The 24954-nt window shown below is 36.5% G+C and overlaps 1 protein-coding gene across 5 annotated transcripts in view; it reads right to left on the bottom strand.

Annotated features, from left to right (window-relative positions):
• ARAP2 (ArfGAP with RhoGAP domain, ankyrin repeat and PH domain 2) overlaps nt 1–24954 on the bottom strand; it is a 139797-nt gene that overhangs the window by 65895 nt on the left and 48948 nt on the right. For all 5 annotated transcript variants that reach the window (XM_061992914.1, XM_061992913.1, XM_061992918.1 and 2 more), the window contains 6 exons: nt 10304–10419; nt 9017–9216; nt 8171–8256; nt 7346–7528; nt 5102–5276; nt 4202–4336 (listed from right to left, as the gene is read on the bottom strand). In XM_061992914.1, coding sequence (XP_061848898.1) covers nt 4202–4336; nt 5102–5276; nt 7346–7528; nt 8171–8256; nt 9017–9216; nt 10304–10419 — 895 coding nt within the window. The remainder of the gene's footprint in view (nt 1–4201; nt 4337–5101; nt 5277–7345; nt 7529–8170; nt 8257–9016; nt 9217–10303; nt 10420–24954) is intronic.

Below are 24954 nucleotides of genomic sequence, written 5' to 3'. Positions count from 1 at the left end.
TAAGGCACCTCCATTCCCATTGCTGCAGAGAAGCAGGTCTCTAAAGAAAATACTCTTTATTTCAACAATCTGCAAATTTTTATACAGATGCAAATATTCTGAGAAAGTATGAGAGAATTTGGTAAAGCAGCTCTGGAAATAACCAAACAAAAAAAAAACCCAAATTGCAGTTGCTGTTAGCCAATATTTAAATAGTACGTGTGTTGGTTCTGACTGAGATAATTTTCTTCACAGTAGCTAGTATGGAGATATGTTTTGGATTTGTGCTGGAAACAGTGTTGATAACACAGAAGTGTTTTAGTTACTGCTGAGCAGTGTTTACACAGAGTCAAGGCCTTTTTTGCCTCCCATTTCACCCCATCCCATTAGTGAGTGAGTTGGGAGTGCACAATAAGTTGGAAGGGACAGCTGACCTCAGTGACTCAAGATATATGCCAGACTATATGATGTCATGTTCAGCATATAAAACTAGGGGAAGAAGGAAAGGGGGGATGTTTGAAGTGATGGCATTCGTCTGCCCAAGTAACTATTATTTGTGATGGAGCCCTGCTTTCCTGGAGATGGCCGAACACTTGCCTGCCAATGGAAAGTGGGGAATGAATTCCTTGTTTTGCTTTGCTTCCTTGTGTGGCTTTTTGCTTTACCTGTTAAGCTGTCTTTACCGCGATCATAGAATCATAGAGTCATTGGGGTTGGAAGGGAACTCTAGAGAACCTCTAGTCCAATTCCCCTACCAAAGCAGATCCATCTAGATCAGGTCACACAGGAACATGTCCAGGTAGGTCTTTAAGACCTCCAAGGAAGGAGACTCCAAACCCTCCCTGGGCAGTCTGTGCCAGGGCCCCCTCATCTGAACAGTCAAATAGGGGGGTTTTATGTTTAAATGGAAATTTTTGCGTGCCAGCTTCCAATCCACAAGTTTTTTCAGTTTTACTTTCCTATTCTCTCTCCTATACCATCAGCAGGAAGTGAGTGAGAAGCTGTGTTTTGCCCAGTTGCTCAATGAGGTTAAACAACAGTGTGTTACCTGATATTTCACCCAATTAGTTTTGTTATCTGCTATATTATTAATGCATTTTATAAATATATCAGTACTGTTTTATCAGTATTTCTTTATAGCATGCTACTTATATTCTGCCTAAATACATATTTAAAATACTAAAATAAACATTTTAAAAAAGGGTTTGAAAATGTATAGGTTTACAGGAATTGAGCACCAAACTTCAAGATTTTTGACTGTTCAGGGTTATTTATCACCCAGCTTTCCTCTTCCCATCCCCCTAACCCTATTCTACAAAATAACTGTTTCAATATTCATTGAACCATTGCAACTCTCAAGCACGATTTTGGAACATTGAGGCTTTTAATAGGGCTTCATAAAACCCTTTGCACTAAAATCAGAAGGGAAAAAAAAAAAAACAAACCTGAGACTCTAAACCTCTACCTTTTACTTTTTGATCCACTGCATCAGTGTAGCACCAACATTTGAGCTCTCTCCCTGCCAATCATCAAAAGCTGTTAATTAACAACTTTGCAAAAATTATGCACCCCCAGTGAAATCACTGATGCTGCTAAAATTAGAAGGACACACAAAGTTGGCTTACTCCCTCCTGCACTATCCGAAACACACATCATGAAAAACTGGACTGTATTTCCAGGTGTTCCACCAGGATGTTATAAAATCTGGGTTCCATTCATGGCACTAAATGATTTCTTTGATGTCCTTTTTACTCAGCTCAGTCCATGAAGGGCTAACAGGGGTTTTTTGGTGGCAACAGAGCACTGAAAATTTTCAGCCCTTAGCATTAAAGGCAAGGCCTCAGACATTCATAACATAGTGTAAGAACTGAACTCTAGTTCAATAGTTAGACAGCTTGACGGGATTCTGGCCTGCAAGCCCTGTCCACAAACACCATTAAAAAAAAATAATAGAAAAACAGTAGATCAAAAGCCTTGATCAAAAGTGCTTGGATTGTAGACATATGCTGTAAGCCCTAGTGAGAGAATGCTGCTCCCTCTTTGGCCTAGTGAGAACTCTTTTATGTTGCACTAAGTCAGAACTGCTTTAACAGGAGCTCATTTCCCTAGAACTAAATAGCTAGGAGACTTTTTTGGATAATGTGATCTTCTTATTTGAAAGTAGAGGAGGGAACTGAAACATTATCTCCACACATTAGTACTCCAAGCATCAAATTATTTCCCGAAGATTGTAAGAAGGGAAAAAACATAATTACCACCTATTCCTAAAAATCTGCAATTTGCATAACCCATATTACTTCACGTTAATGAGATTTTCTAAAGATAGAAACAGTTCTTGATGTAAAGAAAAAAAAAATCAATGTAGAAGGGAAAAAAGATTACATGTTTTATGTTTTAAATAGCAAATAAAAACTTTTGTCATAATACTTCTTACACACGGCTGATATATTACAGCCCTCCAGCAAGAGTAGTTTCTATTTCAAAATTGCAAGGGTTTGTTGTTGTTGTTGAAAGCATGCTATTATTACATCTTCCTCCCTTCCCATTTGTCATTTGTCTGCTTGAACTGCAAACGGTCAGGAAAGCCTATCTTCCTATGATCTGTAAAGCATTTATCCCAAAAAAATCAGTCTCACAAACACATGGGTAATTCAACATTAATGCAAAAATAATACAAATAAATACCCTCCCAAAAATACAAACAGCATTTACCATCTACAAGACATTGTCACAATTTCAGAGGCCAAAACCTGAGCTGAGGGAAATCTGGTTCCTTTTCATTTACTCTACGTTCCTCCAAGCAGAAAGTACAATGTTCAGCTTCATTTTTATTTACTACAACTTATGATGGAAGACAGTCAAATTTCAGTTATTCCTTGTCTGTGGGCTTTCTTCATAAATGTTTTTAAGACATCCTACTAATGATGCTCACTCCCACTGCATCTCCCTCAAAAAGCAGTACAGAAGACAATCTTTGAGCATCTATAGCTAAATCTTCAATCTATACAAGTATTTTCAAACTTACACTCCATTTCTAACATACCATTCTATTGTAAGATAGTAGTAGTATTACCTTGTATCTGCTCTCTACTTCTCTCAGTGAGCTTTTTTGTTTAGTAGGAGTTTGTTTGTTTGTTTGGGTTTTCTTAATATCCATATAAATACCCACAGCACTGAAGACAAAGTCAGCACTTATTGCTGACCAGTACTAGTGAGGTCTGCAGTTGTTTCTTTCTTCCTGGAACGAGCTCTGTTCAGCTTCAGAACATTCCTCAAGAAAGTCCTGTCCAGCAGCAGTCCACTGCCACAACAGGAGTCTTTGTTAACAACTGTGAAATTATTGGGAAATGCCTGTCTGTGATCAGTCACTAGTTCTGTTGATCACAATGCTTTCAAGAAATTGGATTCACACTAAAATATAGATTTTTTTCAAAAGCATCTTGAAATATGAGTTGTTTACTTTAACATTCTTTAATCTCCATTAAGAATCTTAACGGTATATACCACGAGATCATGGACGTAATAATAAAAAAAACACAGGATGACATGTCAAGATTTTAGGAGCAATATACTCAGCCATAAACCAGTCCAGTTTTTAAAAATCCACATTTGTTTGTTTAGGTGGAAGAAATATAGGAAGCAAATTGGAAGGAAAAAAAAAAGCTATGAAAATTATCTGATAACATCTTAAAGAAAAAAAAAGAAATCATAAAAGACTGATATGCACAGAAGACCATGTATACTGTGATATACACACACTTTCACCTCACAAAGTTCAATTTGCTGTGAAGTTTTTGAAGTGCTTATTTCTACTTGGAATACTTTTAAAATTTGCAAGCTAGGTGTCAGCCATTGGACTCTTACTAAACAGTGATACTTTTAAAGTATTTCTAGAATATTATAATTTTAGATGGAAACTACTTTTTGGCAGTTAGTAGCATACATCTTTTTATTCGAGTGAGAAGTGTGTTTAAGTATTTCTTATTATCAATAACTATTAACTGAATAATTTTTCAGTAGTTGTTTTCTTCCTCTGCCAATCACTAAATAGAGAAACCAAGACAACCAATATTCACTTTACCTGAAAGAGGTCTACTGCATCAAAGGAGGATGTCATATCAACAACATTTTATCTTTTTAAAAGTAAGGCAAGACGTTAAAATAGCAAATTAATCCAAACCATACAAATCCATGTATTATTCAAATGTATAAAATGAAATACCTTCTTTCAATTTCTTCTCTGTAAGAAGCTTAGTAGTATTAGAAGAAACTTTGTATAAGAATTCACAAAGAAAGGTGGAATGTGAGGAATCTTCAGAGAAGCCACTTTCAAAACAAGTATCATAGTTCGGGAAATCTATTAAAAGACAAAAGAGTAAGTAACATAGAGAACTTCAGTTATACCGGCCACAACCATTTTTCCCAGAGATCTTTAGGTATATAGTTGCTCTGTAATGTCTTGACTGGATTGTGAATACATCTTATTGATTTATTTTTTATAATTAGAATAAAACTGTTAAATAGTCATTAAAAAATGGTTGATTGTTACAACAGTGCCATTGTCTATCACTGCATCTAAAATACTGTTCTCTGTTATACTGACCTTTTATTTTCATCTCTTATGTAACATACGGATGTTAGTTTGTTGGAATGGGATAGATTTTGTTGTAAGTTCAAGAGGTAAGTTTCATTTTGGGAGAAGAGCTTGTGAAAACTCACATAGGACTGTGTGAAGCAGGAGTATATATAAATTTAAAAACTTTAAAGGAAAAACAAAGCCCCAGATGATACATGCTAACTGTATATATACGTTATTTCTGGTAAAGACTCATAATACTGGCAAAGTAAGTGATATTTCTCTTCAAAGTTATAAATAAGTGTCTGAAGTCTATGAGTTATCACTGGCTTTATTATTATTTTTTAAGTCCTAAACTTAAAGTCTGAGCAAAATAACTTGTACAGAATTATATATGCTATCTGCTGAAATACAGTTAATACCATCACAACTCCCCCTCCACTATACCACTGTTGTTCAACTCAATGCAGTTTTTCTTCTGAATTCTTTCTTTCCCTTTCACTCAATATGAAATTAGAAGTTCAAAACAAAGAGAATGTATCCTACCTGAGAACTTATTATGGTACAGGAATTCCATTTGCAGTCTTTGTCCAGCTTTCTTGGCTAACAAGTATGGAGTACTGTAAACAGGGTCTCCAGTGGCACACATAGCATCAGCACCACTAAACAGCAGCATCAGAGTTTCTAGCACATCTTGTTTAACTACAGCAGCACACAGGGCCTTATCATGGAGAGGGAATATAAGAAGTCTGCTTAAATTAGAAAGTTATTAGCAACACAAACATCTAATTTAGGTGCTAATTCTTTCACCTCCAACATAGTTCCCCAGCATTTTCAAAGACCATAAACATTGAAAAGTATCTGGTCTGAATCTCAGAAAAAAAAAAAAAAGCGGCAGCAACACCAACAACAAAAAAAAAAAACAACAAACCAAAACCAAACCAAACCAAACCCAAAAACATTGTCAACTCAAACCCTGTAAGATGTTTCTCTTGGGAAAAAATCCCCCCTCATTTTCCTTCACACATCAAATTACAAAAGGATAAATCTTGTTAGTTCAGACCTCGAAAGTTCAGTTAGAGATCAGATTTGATCCTTCAACTCTGTTATTAAGAAACAGACTGAAACTCATAAGTACTTTTTCAAAACTATGATCGCAGTCAATAAGGGAACTATTATTTAGAGTATCTTAATTCCTGCTCATTTTCCTTAAAATTTAAAGATCTCATTACAATCTAAAACATCAGTCATTGTATACATTAAGACAGATAAACTTAATAAACCTTCTCCTTTCAAATTGTTGTTCCAAAACTCTAACGTCAGGAGTAGCTACACAATTACAGCTATCTATTCCATAACGATTTCCATTATTTTATATGTATTTAAATTTAGTTCACAAATGTATTTTTTCTGAAATTATTAAGGCAGAAGTCAACCAACACAAGAAGAGTACTATTCTAAAATTCAGGCACTCTAATACACACATAAGCATCCAGTTGGTACAAGACGGTGGGACAGTCAGTTGAGTAAAAGTTCTAGAATTACTTTGCAATGACCACCTATTACACAATAATTTTGTTTCTATATAAAGAATTTGAATATTACATCTAATTTTTTTTTCCCATTAAACAATTAATTGAGAGATATCCTTTCCTCCCACCAACAAAAAACACAGACCTCAGAAAAATTAAGTCTGTAGAGAGAGGATAGAGCTATTTCCTGTGATCTGCAGTTACAGTATTAAATAATTTCTTGCACTGCTGCTACCAATCAATATGAACCAATCCAAAAAGTTTACTTTGGAAAGACATAAAGGGTTGCCCATGAAGCCCCAAAATGTTTTCCAATTTCAATGAAATGCAGAAAACTTGAATTCAAGCTATACAATGAGATATTTCCATACCTTGGCTAAAAGTGTTTTAATGACAACTATTCTTATATGCCCTTTTTTTTAACTTATGAGTAAAACCAACATAAAAGTTTCAAAACTTAGGGAAAATAACACTTCCTTTTTGACAGAATAATCACAGAGAGAGAAAACTCTTTAGTTCAAACTCTTTAGTAAAACTTTTAAATTTTACTAGCTCCTCAAAATTTCTACATATCCTTTGAAACAAGCGGACTCATGCAATTGAATGCATTAGCGTCACAACATATGTGCACTTAAACTCTCTTATATTCATAAACTCTAAACAATCGTGGCTCTGAAATCAACAAATATTACAAGTCACTCAAATGCACATCAAACACTGAGAAACTGATAATTATAGTTAGCCTTTTTCACTTTGTAACTGTAAAGATTTGCATTATTTTGTGTAAAAGGAAACACTAAGAACACTAATTTTTCATTAACTTTAGTTTGTTTCATTTCCAATTAGCTGCAAGCTACTATACAAGCTTGCAAGAGCTACTTTCACCATTGATAACACCAAATCATCTAATGTATTGAAATTTTAGACATCAGACATACAAGATACCAAAAACATATAAAGAAGGAAACTAAACAAGTGGGAATTTGCATCCCTAGAGTGTGCATTTGGAGAAAAATAGAGATCCATATTCATTGCTGGCTCTGGAAGACGTATTGCAGGTACCATTTAGGTACCATAATCTTCTATGAACAAACTGGAAAGACTAGGAAGTAAGAAATCATGAAATGAGTCCTGTAAAGGCTCCAAAACAACCCTTAGTCAGCTCTGTGAGAATGTCACTCAGGATTCTGAATGTCTCATCAGCTTAACAAGATGATCAAATCTTGTTATGGCCTGGGCTTATGCATTTTGGTATTACCTTATTCAATTGCTCCTTGGTTTTGTAGAGAAAAGGTGCTTTCCTGAATTTTCTCTCTTTGTATTTTTGTGTAATGAATGCTATCCTTTTTTCTGGAGGGTCATCCAAATGCAGCTCTTCATCTGGAGGAAGATTTCCTGCCCAGAAACTGTTTGCCCTCTTATTTCCAATGACAATAAAGAGCTGGATGTGGTGCAAGAAGAAAATATCATGAAGGATATGAAGCTAGCCTCTAAATAGTTTTCAGCTGCTAAAAGTTGAAGAAGAAAGTTATTTAATATAATAAAACTGCCTTCAGAACACAGATGCCTCTCAGTCATCTATAAATGAATAATGAAGCCTGTAGTCATCATTTGCCATCAATAGCAACTAAACTTTGCAAGGCTAATCAGTTACAATATTTCAATACGTATCAGAAAATATCAGCAAAATACTAACATATATTTTAAAGAAAACACTGTTGATTCAATCCTCTCTATCGGCACCACTTTTTAACATCCCAATCAACTGAATTAGTGAAAGTTGTTTCTTTCCACTTTCCAATACTGTCCATCATGATTGCTCTTCTAACGCATTTGATTTCTCTTTCTCCCAAAAAACTAGATGCTTGGGGAAATACTAAGAGAAATTATATAGATGGTTATCAAAACAAATGAATATTTTAAATAACACAAAAGTACACTATTCCCAGAAACATCAAGTTTACTATAATAGCAGCGTGTTATTTAGCAGCTAAATGTTCACTTTTCTTTTAATGCAACAAATAACCCCTGGTCATACAATAGTTTGCAAGATGGAACAAAGAGTTAGAATATCAAAACATACCTCAATAAGTTCATTGCTCCAAATGCTGGCGTCCATTTTTAGACTCCGAACCTTTGAATCTCTGGGTCCTAAAGATCTGTGCTGTCCTGGAAATCCAAGATTTATTTTACTTAAATAAAGCACTTAAACTGGGTTTTTCTTCTGCTGAGATTAAAAAAAAAATAATGGAGACAGATCTATTCTAATTGCTCTTCTTTAAAAAAAAAAAGAAAAAAAAAAAGCTGGGTTTGACATATGAATATAAAAGCACCCAAAAAGTTCTTTTTGTGGAATGCATTTGATAGTAATGAATAAACTAACTTGGCTGTCTGATGTAGAATACTTTTGGGAGGGTTGACCTATAAACTATTTCCCTGAATCTTCTGCTTAAGTACACATTTAAATATAAAACATGATAAAATTAGATTTTTAGTAGTATGTGAAAAAGCCATTCCTACTGGCAGTAAAATATGCTCTCACATAACAGAATACCCCAAATTTATATACTAAAAATTGTTATACTTTAGCATGAAGTCTTGCAAAAGACAGCCATTTCCCAAGGAGTACTACTGTGTCTTAATCTCCTCTAACTGTGAAAGATTGTTCATCTGAAGAAAACCTTACAGAACTGCCATTTATGCATGGAAGTGCTTTAGAATAAGAACTTATTAGAAAAAAAACACACCAGTCCCATCTCCCCACCCCCTAAAAAAAAACGAAACCAAAAAATAGTTATGTTGATTTTGTTTGGCAAAACATCCTAAAGGATGGCACTGTAAAAATAAAAAATGCAAATTCAAGGGCATACACAGACATGCAAATACAACATTTTACAGAGGCTATAGAGTCTGTTATTAATTACTCTACCTGCACACTTCTTACAAATCACAACACAGAGATTGATGGATGCCCAGTCAGGATCAGGAGCTTTACAGTCAGCACAGATCCTGTTGGACTCATTGAACCAAATCTTCTCAGCTACTTCATAATCAGACAGAGTTTCTGCTATCGATTGCTGCAGTGCTTCAATCCAGTCCTGTTTCTCTCTTTCCGACTCTGCTGTAAAGCTGAAACAATTGACTTTTCTGTGTTATTGATCTTTACCTTTAAGCCCAATTAAACATGGTCTGTAATGTCTCTTATTTATTACATTTACACTTGAAATCACAGTCAAAAAAACTTCCACAGACATAAGTACTACAATGGAATGTACTATTTCGAATTTTTAGTCAATAAAAACTTTTCTATTGTTCAGTTTTCAACAAAACCACAAGCAATATGAGCTACATAGGCTTTATACCATTCAAGTTATAATCATTTTATATTACCATACACCAAACTGAAATCCTGAACCTTAAAGAAAGCACAGAATGACCTCTGGAAACACAGAGACTTACTAAGGAATAGCAACACATTTGCAAACTAAGCTACAGACAAAAAAAAAAATGCTTTTCATTAGAATTGTTATTATTTTTAATGGAGAAAGTTGAAGAACTAGCTATTTACCAACTAGTAAAAGATTCAAATCACTGATCAAAATTAGTTCACCAGCTACTTGTGTCAACTGAGAAGGAAAGTCTTTGCTAACATTTAGCAAGCCCAGAAGAACAAAGTGATTTCTTCTTCTCCCCCACTATGAGATTTCATTAAGAAGCACCACTACACTTCTCAAATGGCTTTTATTAGCATATCTTTTTATTTTCTTAAAAATCATTAAAAGGCACAGCATCAGCCAAAGTGAAACTTGTACTGATTTCAATGATGGATTTCTCCAAGGAACTGCACATGAGCGGTTCCTTTCAAATCAAATGGTTAATACTAAATGGATGCATCAGTATTTCACTACTGCAGTTTATTATTTTTTAAGATGAAGTCATTAAAGTGCCTTCTGCCCTTGCACAGAATGAAAAAGACAGTGGCTACATAAAAATCGGAATCTATGGGCACAGGATGTCTAGTCAGGAAGGTAACAGATGAAGCACACAGCTAAACAAAGGAAAAAAAATCTTTTTGCTTTTAAAAAAATGCTGCATATTCTTAATAAAAACATTACCTTTTCATTCACGCTAGATAAGTCACCATAGTATGAATCATGTATATTATTAGTGCATTACATATTTGCATGTTTCATAATGTAAATATTAAAGTTCTCACCTAAAGCTTTTATAAGGAGTAATTATTTCAAAAGATTGCTTTGCAGTTCGATCGACTTGTTTGACATTTGCCACATTCATAGGGATTAAAGTGATACCAAATCCTGTCTTAAAATCCTAGGGAAAAAAACAGTAACATTTCAGGGGTTTATCACTCAAGAATCAAACAAGTATAGAACAATTAAATGAGCAAGATTCAAAAATCCCACAACATGTAACTCCTTCTAATCCAATAATGGAGAAATAAACCTATATTAAATTTTGTCTAAACACTACACGTCAAACTGCTAGAATGACCTTACTTGATTGTTAGTAGGAGAAAAAATACACACTGTAACTATTAATAATGAGAAAAATTATTAAACAACAACTTGTCTTGAAATGTGGATCCAGAACTATGGAAGTATCTATCATAAATCATGGTTTAGCAACTAAATAATGTTTATTCATCTAAATTGTTCTCACTGACAGCAGTTTTGTCCAACTTTGAATGCTGTACATGTAATATATTATGTACATGTTAAAACATGTCTTGGAAAAAAAGCCCAATACAGTAGCTAAAATAGACAAAGGGTTATCTGCAAATTAAATATTAGAAATGTTAAGTATTTTTGCCTTAAATCAGGAGATTTTTTTCCCCCTCTGCATGGAACAACATACTTAAACCAAAAATCAATCTTACATTAACATAGTTGGGAAATAAAATGTTTGGTGAGCTCTTGTGTGGCTCTTTTAAATGCCTGTATTTTGGAAACAATGATACGCACATATAGTACTTCTAATCTGTTCAGAACCTCATCAGGATCTGCTTAAACTACTATTAGATGAACAAGTTTAGTTTCTGTAAATATTACCCTACTGCTTGGAAACAGTAACTGCATCAGAAAAAAAAACCAAACTACATCACCCATAAAAAAGCCAAATCCATGCATCTCATGCTCTGCAAGACATTCACTAAGTTACCTTTAACATAACAAGTAGTTCGGAATGGATTAATAAAAATGAGCACTGGAGGGGAAAAGCCTCAGAGTTGCCTTGCCTGTGCAGAGTGAATTCTTTTTCTACTAAATGCATATTTAAACCTGCACCACTGACAAGTTTCTCCTCATAAAAATTCAAAAATTTAGTGAGTATGAATGCCCACATGAAGATCTTTCTGTATTGGGTTTGAATGGCAAGGTTTTGGTAGCAGGGAGACTACAGGGGTGGCTTCTGTTAGAAGATGACAGAAGCTCCCCCTGAGACTGACAGTGTCAATTGCAGATGGCTCCAAGCTGGACTCACCTCTGGTCAAGACCCAGCCCATCAGTGATGGTGGTAACAACTCTGGGATAACATATTTAAGAAGGAGAAAAAGTTGCTGCACAAGACCAACTACAGCCAGAGAAAAGAGGGAAAATATGTGAGAGCAGTATCTTCACGTTCACAAAGGTGAGTGAAGAAGGAGCTGGGAGGTGCTGGAGGCGCCAGAGCAGAGATCCCCTGCAGCCCACGGTGCAGCCCATGATGAGGCAGGCCCTGCCTTTGCAGCCATGAAGTCCACGGGGGAGCAGAGAGACACCTGCAGCATGTAGACAACCCCACACTGCAGCAGCTGAATGTGTCTAAAGGAGGCTGTGACCCTGGGGGAAGCCCACACTGGAGCAGATTTCTGTCTGGACTTGTGAACCCATGGACAGAGAGAAGCCCATGCTAGATCAGGTTTGCTGTGAGGACTTGTGACTCCATGGGGAAACCATGTTGGAGCAATCTGTTCCTGAAGGACTGTTTCCTCTGTGGAAGGGAGCCACACTGAAGCAGTTCATGAAGAACAGCAGCCCATGGGAATGACCCACAAAAGATAAGTTTGTGGAAGACTGTATTTTGTGGGAGAGACCCCACTCTGAGGCAGAAGAAAAGTTCGTGAGGAGTCCTCTCCAAGGAGGAAGGAGCATCAGAGACAATCTGGGATGAACTGACATCAGTACTCATTCCCATGTGCTGCTCGAAGGAAGAAGGTAGAGAAAATGGGAGTGAAGTTAAGGAAAAAGGGAGAGGGAGGGGGACATGTTTTAAGATACGCTTTTATTTTCACATTACTCTACTCTGATTTGTTTGATAATAAAATAAACTAATTCTACCCAAGTTGAGTCTGTTTTGATTGTGACAGTAATTGATGTATAAACTCTCCCTTATTTCAACTCACAAGCCTTGTATTACATTTACTCTCTCCAGTTCAGCTGAAGATGGGAATGACAGAGTGGCTTTGGTGGGCACCTGGTGTCCAGACAGGGTCAATCCACCACAACTTCACAACTCTTTTTGCTTTTAGCTGACTGATAAGGCTAAATCTGACACATGAGTTTACACACAAGTGGAAATACTTATTATATAACATGAGGCATTGAAAAGAATGAAAAAAAAAAGAATTAAAAAGGTATTCTAGTATCCATTTTGAGATGAAATTTTTAAACTGTCATCATTTCCAATAACCAAACATAGTGTATGTGAACTAACATTTCCTTGCCAGATCTCTTATTAAGAATTTATCTTTTTTTTGCCTCCTGTTACCTTTGATAAGTACTCAGGGTGGAATCCAGGCATGGATTTCAGCACAAAGCTTAAAAAACCAAAAAAAGCAGTAACATTTCACCGAGTACCCTGGCTTAGTCATTCAATATTTTAAAATACTTCTACCTTTCTTCCACTTTCATATTCTGTAACATTAGACATTTATATTCCCTTCCCACCTTCTTCAGCCCTCATCCTATTTTTCTATAAATTACTGCTTTTCATTCAGACACATCTGCCTTAGAAGACAGCAGAGAGTTCTATGAAGCCTACACAGTCCCTAACTCATCCTCAAAGATAAGTTCTTTGGGAAAAGAGTGGGAAGAATAAACTCATTTTTGAGTATGAACTTGACAGCAGGCCCTGTAGCAGTGGAGCATTCACCAGTGAGAAAAACAAAAGCATGAAATACAGTGTAAAAAAAGACTGTGGCTAGAAAAATACTAAATTTTATTTCTATCAACAGTCATGATCAAATGAGAAAAATGAAAAAAAAAAGCACAAAAAGATCCCTCTAATTTTCTAAAATTTTTTTCTCATGCCATCATCTGTCTCTTGCTGCTGCTCCCACTTCAGCTGCCTCTGTTCCTATTGCCACCTTTTGTGCTCAATCTTGCCTCTGCTGTGAAGTACATCTCTTTCCATCTCTCCTGAGGTCTCCCAATAACGACTGATTTCTATGAGGAAAAACCCAAACCAAATCCTTAATCTCATTTGCATTTCTAATGCAAACTGTAAAGCTACAGAACTACACCAGCTTAGTCTTCTGCCACTTCTGAACTCTGGAAGGCCACATTGGTTCATGAACACTATAATGTCCCTTCCCATCCATGAAAATACAGAGTATGATGCTAGAACCTGTACTGAAGATCAAGCTTAACCAACAAAGGGATGTCTGAAAATCCAAGTGTTTTGTGAGTTTTTCACAGGTCAGTAGCCTGTGCTTTTCTGACTGTTCCAGTGTTCAAACAGTGCTTAAAACTGTCCAATTGTTGTGTCAGCTTCTGGACTGGATGGAAAAAAAAGTTGCAAGCACAAACTGTATTACAGATTCCTTCTCAGACTTTATGAGAAAGATAAATATCTCCCTCCCTCTGGCCAAGTACAAAATCTTCCTGGAGTTCCGGGTAGGTCTGCTAACTCCTCACTTTCACAGTCAAGCAGTTTTTGTGTTTTCTCCAGTAGTAGCTCTCTTTCAATGCCAGGCAGCGCTTAAATGCTCAGTGCTGTGTAACGAGATGAAGGAGCACCTACAAGGCTTCTTTTCACAGCCATAGTGCAATATTTATTTCTTTTGTACTGCTTACAGTGCCACGTATGAGAGAAGGCACAAGGAACTTAGACATGCATTCCAGTTTACATTGCTCAAGCTGTTTGGGGCTGGAACAGTTTCCACAAAATACTTTCCTCTCTCAAATGCATTCTCCTTTCTCCTACACTCAGCTGCAATTAGCACGTTGCTGCCATTAGGTGCTCCTCTGCAGACAGTCTGATCTCCTTCCAGTTCTCTCCTCAGGACATCTCTAGTACAACAAGCTGAAAAATACTACAGGACCTTCAAATAATATCCCTGACAGTCTCATGAAGCATTTTGACAGATTTCTCTGCACACGTTGATCTGTGTGGCTTCCTTGGGGCGGTAAACACCTCTGTTCTCCAGCATATTGCCAGCCTTTGGAAAAAGTGTCCCTTGTGCATGGTTTGTGTTTAATGACATACAGAGGAAGAGATCAAAGAAAGAACCAATGGTGTGATCTAGCAGGTAAAGGGCTGGCCTTAGGATTGGAGACTTGACATTCCATCCCAGCCCTGATGTGCACTCTCTGCTATGGGGTTCAGCTGACTACATAAACTTCCTCTCTTTTGCTTTCAGTATCTGTAAAAGAGGAATAGCTTTTTTTTTTGCTATCTAGTAGAACTGACTGGGAGGTTTATTTAGAAAAGATTACATCTAAACTAAAATCAAAACTGCACCTTTATCAAAAGTGCTAAATAAATATACCAGAAGTGCCCTGTTCCTGTACAGCACTGATTACTAAATGGAAAAATTAAATAGTTTGCACTTATGAGATGCAGACTGGATGCAACTTTCACCTGTTCATTTCAATGATTTCAAATAATTGGCCTTTTTGGTCCCTATTTTTAAAGGACACGTACTGAGGCTCGCACCACAATTGCAATGCATTATTTGTTTATAAAGAGCTGAATGACTGCCAGAAACCATGTTTAATAGGAGTTCAATAAACTCTTAGGTCCAGATAAGAGTTTACGGAAGGAAAATTATGAGTAACAAATACAACTGAAATAATAACTACCCTCTTGAGTCAGATCAAAAGTTTACCTAGTACAGTAGCTTCCCTTTAAGCACTTGCTACGGGCAACTATGATTCTGTCATAAAAAGAATGTAAATAAGAAAAGGTACTTTGGCATCTTCCCAAATGAGCTCCCAGAAGTCTAAGGGCTTCAAGCTCACAAACTCATAGAATTATAGAATGGTAGGGCTTGGAAAAGATCTTGAAAGATCATCTAGTCCAACCCCTCTACAGAAGCAGGTCAACCTAGATCAGTTTGCATAGGAACACGTCCAGGCAGGTTTGGAAAATCTCCAGAGAAGGAGACTGCACACCATCCCTGGACAGTCTGTGTCACCCTCACAGTGAAATACTTTTTCCTGTTTAAATGGAACTTTTTGTGTTCCAGCTTCGACCCATTACCCTTTGTCCTGTCACTGGATACAACAAAGTGACACCTCAATCTCCTGACACCCACCATTAGATATATGTAAATTTTAATGACATCTCCCCACAGTCTCCTCTTCTCTAGACTAAACAGCCCCAGTTCCTGCAGCCTTTCCTCATAAGGAAGATTCTCCCGTCCCTTGATCATCTTAGGGCTTAGTAGTCCCTGAACAAATAGTTGTAATATAGCCATTGTACTTAACTAGCCTCTGACCACTACATTCTCAAGGAATTCAAAGTTATTCATGCTTTGATGCCTCCACAGCATCACACATCGTAAATTTCCCAAATTCTAAATGTTCAAAAAAAGAGTAGTTCCTTTTGTCCATACAGGTTGAGGTTTTTTGCCTGATAACTCAGAATTTCATTACATGACGTTGAAGAAACAGTAAACACACTTTACTCATCTATCTATTCCCTACTGTTCCTTCTTGCAAGTATCTATCCTATATTACCTTCAGTCTCTTCTTTTTTTTTTATACCTTCAGATAGCTGCACAATCTCTCCTTGGAGCAAAGTGGGAGCAGGCTGCGAGGAAGCACCTTGCAGGCCAAAGACTGCATACATGTACTGAACTCAACTACAGAAAACTAAGACAATACTCTAGAAATTAAATGCATTAATTTAAAAGTCTTTAACTTTAGTTGGAGCAACAATCCACTAAAATCTTCACATGTACCTAGTGTATGAACAATCCCACTCAAGAAAGAGTAACTATTACATTTTAAATTCGGCGATTGTTTAAGAACTTGAGAGTACTGAATTTCAGCATGAGGAATGTCAGAAAGGTGAAGAAATTAGAAGTGGGGAATACACTTTCCAGAAATAATAATGGTGGCAAATTAACCACTTTCATTGGTACATGAGATTGAAGTTACTTCCAAAATGGTCCAAAAAAACTTTACAGTAATTGTGCAACACTTGGCATAAATCAGATTTTGAGTGCAACAGGTATACCGGAATCTAATTTTCAAGGTTCAGAATTATACACTTTCAGGAGTGCAGTCTCTTTCTCTGCTTCAGAAACAGAAGTGGGAATTGGTATAGTGAAGAAACAAATGCTCCACTTCTTAAGATAAATTCATTCACTTTCAGTGCAGAAGAGGACAAAAGGGCCATTCAAGCACTATACAAAATGTACTGACAGCAAGACCAAGCAGTGTCTTTTCAGAATAAGAATTGTCCTGCTTCTACTGAAAGTTCATTGTTTCAGTCAGATTACATTGTGCTAGACTTTCTGACAAAATAAGAACAACTTTAAGAAGGTTAAAAATGCAGGGAAAAAATGAGGATTGTGGGTTTTTTTTTTAACCATAGAAACGTCTTCCACATCTAAACTATTTTCATGAATTTGAAGGAAGGTTGAAAAATAGGTTGATAATAAGAGCTTTCAAAAAAAAAAAATTCTTTACAGATGTAATAATAGACTAAAAGTATTCACTAAACAGCACAGAACTGAAGGCTAAAAATACTTGTGGGGAAAGTATGAGATGCGTACTGGCTTTCTGGTAAGCCCTTGCTCCTTCCTGAAGGAGGAATGATTGTAATGTACAGTTTCTGCTGTCGTTATCATTCATCTGACAGAGACATAGTCTATGAAAACCTGTCATCTGTATGTAAACTGTGAAATCATGTAATTTTTTTTTTTTACAAACATACCTTTAACATGTATCCATAAAGTCTATATCAGCTTTAAAAATTTCTTTCTCTGTTATGTATTATCTTTTCATAGGGAAAAGCTACCCTGAGACAGGCTTTATTAACCTTTCTTTGATTCTATTCCTCTTGAAATTCGAGCAGCTTCAAAATTAATCTCACACCTTTTCTAATTTATTGCCACTAATTTTTACAGACACAGAAAAAAACACCAAGGTACAGCTGCATCTAAGCAAGTCTAATTTTCAGTTCCTGAATACATAACTTCTGGTATGTTGTCTTGAACAGACAGGCCTAGGCATGTTTCTCTATGGAATTCTTAAGCAAATATGTAGTCAAAGGCTGAATCTTATGCCTCTCAGTTAACAAACAGATCTTCTCCACAAAGCTACTCTTATTTGTTACTGCTAGTAACACTTGAGTGGCACTCTTGTTGGTTAAAACTGTAACTCAGCAGAGCATAGGAGTTCTAGAGCTGTTGTTTGTGTTCTTCAACTTTTACTGCTTTAACAGTTATGTCTTTGGATGCACTGTCTTTTATTTAGCGAACTTTATGTATTGTGGAAGTAACGTTAATTAAAGAAAACACTCAACCTTGCCTCAGGAAAACATCTTGGAAAAACCCAACAAAAAACCTAACCACAATTATAAGTTTACCCTTAACCCTCACATAAAAATTCTTGGAAATAAATCCCAAGTTTTATTTTAAAGGATAACTAACTCTATTATTGTCACACTAGAAATATCAGTCCATAATTTTATCTCATAATATTTCTGAAGAACTAAATAAAATAACAGCAACAGCAGAGAAAAAGGAAAACTGCTGCCATGATGTCAAGAGAATATAATTCTGCACACATACATATTTATATTTGTAGCATATATTTAAACCCCAAAAGTACAGAACTTTTAAGAACAGAAATAGTATTGGTGTATTCTGGGAGAATAGCATTTTTGGAAATTGCTGCATCAACTGAGTTTTCTCACTTCATATCAGTTTCCTTCCTGGGAATTAGGAGATTGTGGTCTCTTTTGGGTTTTGTTTTTTGGGTTTTTTTTTCTGTCTTTCGATGTTAGATCTTGAAGTCAGGCAGTATTTAAAGGGGAAAAGAGTGTGCACACACACACATACATATAATAAGGCTCTAATAATGGCAAGAGGTACCAGATAATACAAGAATATACTATATATAAGCATATACGTGCATGTGTGGACATGTATGGGTGTGTTTATATACACATGCTTTCTTCTTTTTTTACATCCATCTTTCTTACCGTCCTACTACTAATTTTAAAAAGGCCCATCCACATTACTGACATTACTCTTGTCCTACTCCTCATATATGGAAGGTTCTTGAACATAGTATCTCTGATCAGAATTTCAAAATACAACCTAACTTGTATTTATTTTTTCTATTTGCAATAGCTCTTTAGGTTTACTTTAGAGAAGCTACCACTAAGTTTGTGACATCAAATATGTGCTCATCAAGACTGATTTCTGCAAGATCTGTGAATTTCCTTAACAAGTTCACATGCCTTAGACTCTTCCTTCTTTCTAGTCCCATGACATTTGATTCCACTCAAATAGTCACATTATTGCAGAGAAATAAAAAGTTGGTAACTAGAATCCTTCAGATAAAGTGATCATCATTTCTCTTCTCTCCTCCTTAACTGGAGGTATATATTTCAGCTTTTCCAGCTATTAAGGAAGGTCAATTTCTGCAACAAGGTGGGAAAAATTTGTTTCCATGTTAAGGAAAAATTAAGATTTATTTATGTATTAGAGTTTGAAAAACAGCGACTAGCAATGCAGAAATTGCTTTGATGATATTAATTCTCCTCCACAAATCCATATTGATTTCTTCTCCTTTTAAACTGTACTTAGGCTTACACCCCTTAGTTACCTTTTATCAGGCTTTTCAAACCTTCAGAGACTTACGTCCCTCATCACAGTTGAAAATCTTTAAATATAGATTTTAGGTGATAGTTACATATCAGGGATTGGAAGAAAAACCACCAGGAGTAAAGACTATGTACTCTCTCTTACAGTCTTCCTAACGAGGTCTCAAAATGAAACCGCAGTGAAGCATATAGCATATAATTATACACACTAAAAAATGATGTTAAAAGAACATGAAGTTTGCCAACTCAAGCTCTGACAAGCAAGGAGATGCTAGAATTCAAGTTGTCTGTGCACGTTAACTCTATACCTTTCTGCTCAGTTGTTACGATATGTGAGGTAGTCACAGCATCTGTTTTAGGTTCTTTACCTCTCTAAGCAAAATTCTCACATCCCATATAAAATCACTTGAAAATTAATTGAAATATTGTTGAAAAAAATTTTGTAATGCAACCTGCCATCCATAATTCTGGCAGTTAAAAAGAAGGAAGAGAGCAGAAAGTGGGAAGGACCACTTAGATTAGCTCTAGTCAGTGCCACACAGAAGGCTTGTTTGCAGTGGAGTGTAATAGATACGCCACTGAAGTACATCTTGCTCCACAACACTCTACATTATTACATGACAAAGAACTCTATTACATATACTTTGAGATGGCTCTGTCATGAAAGTCAATATGTAAGAAGCGGAGACAACAGAGATTTGTTTCAAAAATGCATTCCTGAGCAATACTCTCAGGTAGTTAAAACCTTAGATGTTACTTTTCATAGAAGTTAGAAATCAAATTACAAAAGTAATTCAGAAGCTTCACTTCAGCAACTATGTGTGCACATTTTGCAGTAGCAATCCAATTTTAAATTATTTGATTATGCACCATCAGTCCCATGCCTTGCTTGTTGGATGGGATGGATCTAGGATACATGAAGATGAAAGTCCCCTTCCTGTATAGGCCTCAAAATACAGAAAAAGGAGGATCATATAATTAAAGTGACTGAATACTGTCCTGGAGAGTTAGCTCTTATCTTTGCCTTTGCCAGTTTCTACTCAGTGTAAATCAAAAGTCTAAGCATGCAGTCATTTCACTGCACATTTTTCATTTCCTAGTACCTGACTTTATGCTCTAGGTTTTGATTTGCAGAACTGCGGAGCAACTGGAACTTCAGCTGACACTTATAAAAAGAGTATTTTGAGCAGGTATAGCTTGCCAGAAAACTATTCCCTCCCAATCCCCATATAAGACAGAGAAAACAGAGAATACAAAATATATGGATATTTGAATCATAGATTATGTTTCTTGGAACTGTCGTTATATGGAGGAAAAAAAATCATGTTCCTTCACAGAACAGGAACCAATGAAAAATAAATTAATCATTGTTCCTCAAGTAATCAAACATAGCAATTACTCATCATTTCCTTACAGAATGTTCCTTTACAGGTCAAGGATTCTTTCTACACGGCACTTTTCAACGGTGTGTAATAAAAAAGGCATGAGTTATTTCATGAAAAGAAATTAAAATTTCCAAACAGTTACTAAGTAAACAAAGAAGTGAATGAGGTAGTGATTCTCTGGAAGAAAATAGCATATTATAGTTTCTACTACACAACGGATTTCACTGGATGAAATAATGTTTAAGAAATAAGTTTTCCCATATTAAGGATCAGTGCACTGATCTATAAATCAGGTAATGTTATTTCATACAGATCTTTGAATTTCCACATTTCTAGCTAAATTGTTCCCAAAAATAACGTTTACATAATTATAGGAGCATCTGTCTCCCTACCAAATTCCTTTTTTAGTCTAGATGCTTCACTTCAATCAAATTGAACATAATAGCAGCCACTTGAATACCTTAGGTCATAACAAGATTTAAGGAATGTAAGTCAGAGTAGAGAAGATGAAGCTGAGAAAATGCCAACAGAGAGAGGAAAAGTTATAATTGCAAATATTCACAGGCTTCTCATTTGTGAAGGAAACATGTTGAAAGGGAAGGAAAAAAAAATCCATACTGCAACCATGCTTTGCCATTCCACATAATTTGTATGCAGGCCATTTAGTGATGATCCAATAACCTTTTTGTTATTTCTGAAACAATTTGTCTGAGCTGTTGCCATCAATGAATTCTACATAACGTTGTACACTTTATCACAAAGCAATTTAAAGCTATTACTGAAAGTACAGTTCATGACTTAAAAATAGCATAGTCATTTGCATTGCTGCTGTAGAAAAATACTGAAAGGACTGAATTCTTCAATTATTCCACAATTTAGAGTTCAGGTAAGGTACAGAAAGTGTGATTCAGACCATACTCCATTCTGTGTGCACATGCTTTCTTGTCACTCAACATACTAAGCAAGTGTCTCACATCTGAAGCACACAAGACAGAAGCAAGTATCAAAAGCAAGCTGGTAACACTGCAGACAAAATCTGCCTTGCTGTCTTCCAAATACCCTGACAGTTATCAAGGAAGAGAGACAAAACTGCTCTCTTTGTTGCCAATCCCACAGCTCTACGTGAACAATAAGTGCAGACAAAAGTCCAATTACAACAATTATGATAAATCCCTTCCATCTCTTCTGCAACCTGGAGCTCACTCATAAATCAGTATCTCATTAGCTAGAGAAGCTGAAGTAACTGCAGCAGGCCTGGGCTGTGATCTTTACTCTTGCTGTTTCATGAAACATCATGAGATGACAAAGATTATGCAGCTAAATAAACACATAAATAAACCTCCAAGCTCGTCATGACCAAGCACAGCTGTCACCAAGGCTTCCATCTTTATTATTCCAGTGGCCACTTATTGCCTCATATTAAAAGAGATAATTGTATTACTTAGGATACATGACTCAATGCATGGAAAGTCATTTCATTTCAGAGCTCACTTAGTACCACTCACTTTACACATTTTTCATCCCAAAAGATGCCAGTTTAACATATGCAAAGCCTATTCTTACCTGGAAATTCCTCAATTTTCTTCACTTTTATTGTTTGATGCCTTCCACCTGCCTATGATTTTTTTCTTTCATTTAAAATAAACAAGTATCTCTACAGCCACTACTTAAAAATTAGTTTTAAACACGTCCCCTGTAATGAGTACCCAGAGTACCTCTTGTTGTTACAATGACATTTTAAAATATAACCGTTACTATTAAAACTTTAACTAGCCATCTAGATTCTTCTTTGAAAGTGCTTCAAAATCAGAAACCTTGGACGATTTATTAAGACTGCTCTCTGGAGACCAGACAGATTTCTGTATTTTAGAAATATCATGTACAGTTACGGTTTTCTGAATTCACATCATTATAAATTTCTTGCTGAAGCTTGTAGTGCATAGTCCATACACACCGCTAAGAGTTTTTGAACCTCTGAAGGAAGGACAAATTGTGCACATTTCTGTAATGTTTCAAAATCTAGAATGGTGGTGACATGAAATTGATGAATCTCTTCGTAGACCTTTTTGCATAGCTGTCATCAGACATTAGGGATACCTGGTACAATATCCTCACTGGCAAAGATCTCCTAATGAACCATGAAAATCTCCCAATACTAGAGTTACTGCTTTCCTCTGAATTTACATGGGGAGATTGGCAAATATGACACGGGCAAGTAAAAAGTATCATTGACCAAGCACAATTTTACTTATTGGTTGCAAACAGTAAGGTGCTACAATAGTCTTCACTCTATATATATATATATATGTATACAAACTTATTTTATTTACTACTTCCTTCTCTAGTAAAATAAAGTTGCATTCTATTATATCATATTTCACAAGTAAAAATAATTCATAATTTCCTCTTCAATATGTATTAGCAAAAATAACATTTCCTAATTGAGAAAGTTTTTCAAGGCTTTTTTTAGACATTAATCTAACCTCCCATAATCTGCAAAATAAAAAAGAAATGGTTTCAACACTTTTTAAAGTGACGTTCAAATAGGATTAACTATGATGGACATCTTTTCATCTTAAAAAAAAAAAAGTACCTGTGGCTTTCAGAACAGCCTGTATTCCAAACATACCTCATGTTATCATTGGACCACTTTGGGATTTCCCTGCTGATGTTAATAAAGCTAACTACTCAGTTTTTTGATCCTATCAAAATGAATGGCCCTTCTAACATGATACAAATCACAACAAAAAACCCTACAGACCCTATTAGGAGTATTTTGATGAAATATGGAGAGCTCTGGATTGCACTAAGAGTACTTTATCCAGCTAGAGAGATTTTAGACACCTGAGCCATAAAGAGAAAAGTTTTGCTTTCACAAGTGACATTATGATCTTAAATTTAAGAGGAAAAATATGCAAAGTACAGACCTACACAAAAGCTTTTGGCTAGAGGGTTTAAGGTGTTTAAGGGCTGGAGGGTTTAAATTTTCATCTGTTTTAGAAATATTCACCCTAGTAGAAAGGAGACATTAAAGTCCATCAGATTTCAGATTTGCCTTTTAAAGTATCAGAATCAGAACAGCAAAATAAACTTTCTTCTTTCGAATGTGTGCAAGCATGTCCAACAATTTTGAAGAATGTGCCTTAGACTCCATAGAAGTTGTCATGGGTTTTGTGCGGAATCACTTCTGGTAATGGGGAAGGGGCTGTAATGGTGGCTCCTGGAAGTTGTTTGAAACTTTCTCCATCTCTAAGTCAGAGCCACATCTAGGGTTGAGTCAATTGGGCACCTCCACAGTCACTTTTTAAGAGGAAGACATCAGAAAGGGAGGGCTGTTGTTTCTAGGGGATAATTCTAGGAGGTAGTGGAAGGAGTTCAATAAGAGAAGCAACCACATAGAACCTGAGGTCAGTGAGGGAAGAGAGGAGGAGCTGTGCTGAAGCAGAGATCCCCCTCTGCATCCCACAGTGAGACAGGTCCCTCTGCAGTCTATGGAGTGTAATGGTGAGGCTGAGATTTCTGGGCAGCCCGTGGAGAACCCCAGGTCAAAGGTGGTGAGTGTGCTTGGACAAGGTCATGACTCTGTGGGAAGGTAGCCCTGGAGCAGAAGGTGTCTGGATTTCTGCTGCTGTGGAGGAGATCCACACTGGAAGACTTTGTGAGGGGCTGGAGCCCTGGGGAAGGACTAATGCTGCAGAGGTTCATTAGGGATTGTATCCCATGGGAGGGGCCCAAAGTTGGAGAAGGGGAAGAATGTGAGGTGGAGTCCTCTTCTAAGAAGAGAGAAGCAGCAGAGACCATTTGTGAGAGACTGACCACATCCCCCATCCCTGCCCCCCCCAACCAAGTCCTTGAGGGGGGAGGAGGTAGAGATATCAGGAGCAGTGAGAAGAAGGGTGGGGAAAGGAGATCTTAAAGTGCTGCTTGTATTTTTCTCATTATCCTGCCTCTTTTTGCTTTCTGTCTGTCCCTTTTCTAGTTGGTTGTAGATCAAACTGTTCTTTTTCTCTTCCCTAAGCTGAGTAGTGGAGTTAGTTTTGCCCAGAACCATAATTGACAAGTGAGCCCTCCCTGCCCTTACCGCGATCCACAAGGCTCTTGATTATCTTTTCTCTTCCCATCTCGTTGTGGTCTCTGCCATCCTACAGAAGGGGGAGGGGGGTGACGTGTTGCCAACTGGGCTCAAACCTCAACAGAGGTACAAACATTTTCTGCAAGCCAGTGTAAAGCAGCAACCTCTCACTAGTGCCTAGAATCAGAAACCTAAGGAGAGTAAACCATGATCTGTGAATTCCCACTTCTGCAGTGCTTATTCTAAAACAGTGAAGGGACACAAGCACCAACAGTTTTTGCCATACACTCTTCTGTGCCTGGACCAAGAGAGGACTGATGCCAAGACAATAGCAATGCTACAGTGTAG

This window comes from Colius striatus, chromosome 3, assembly GCF_028858725.1.
Source record: "Colius striatus isolate bColStr4 chromosome 3, bColStr4.1.hap1, whole genome shotgun sequence".
NCBI lineage: Eukaryota > Metazoa > Chordata > Aves > Coliiformes > Coliidae > Colius > Colius striatus.
Note: the sequence above shows the minus strand (reverse complement) of the source record. Positions and strands in the feature narration are given on the sequence as shown.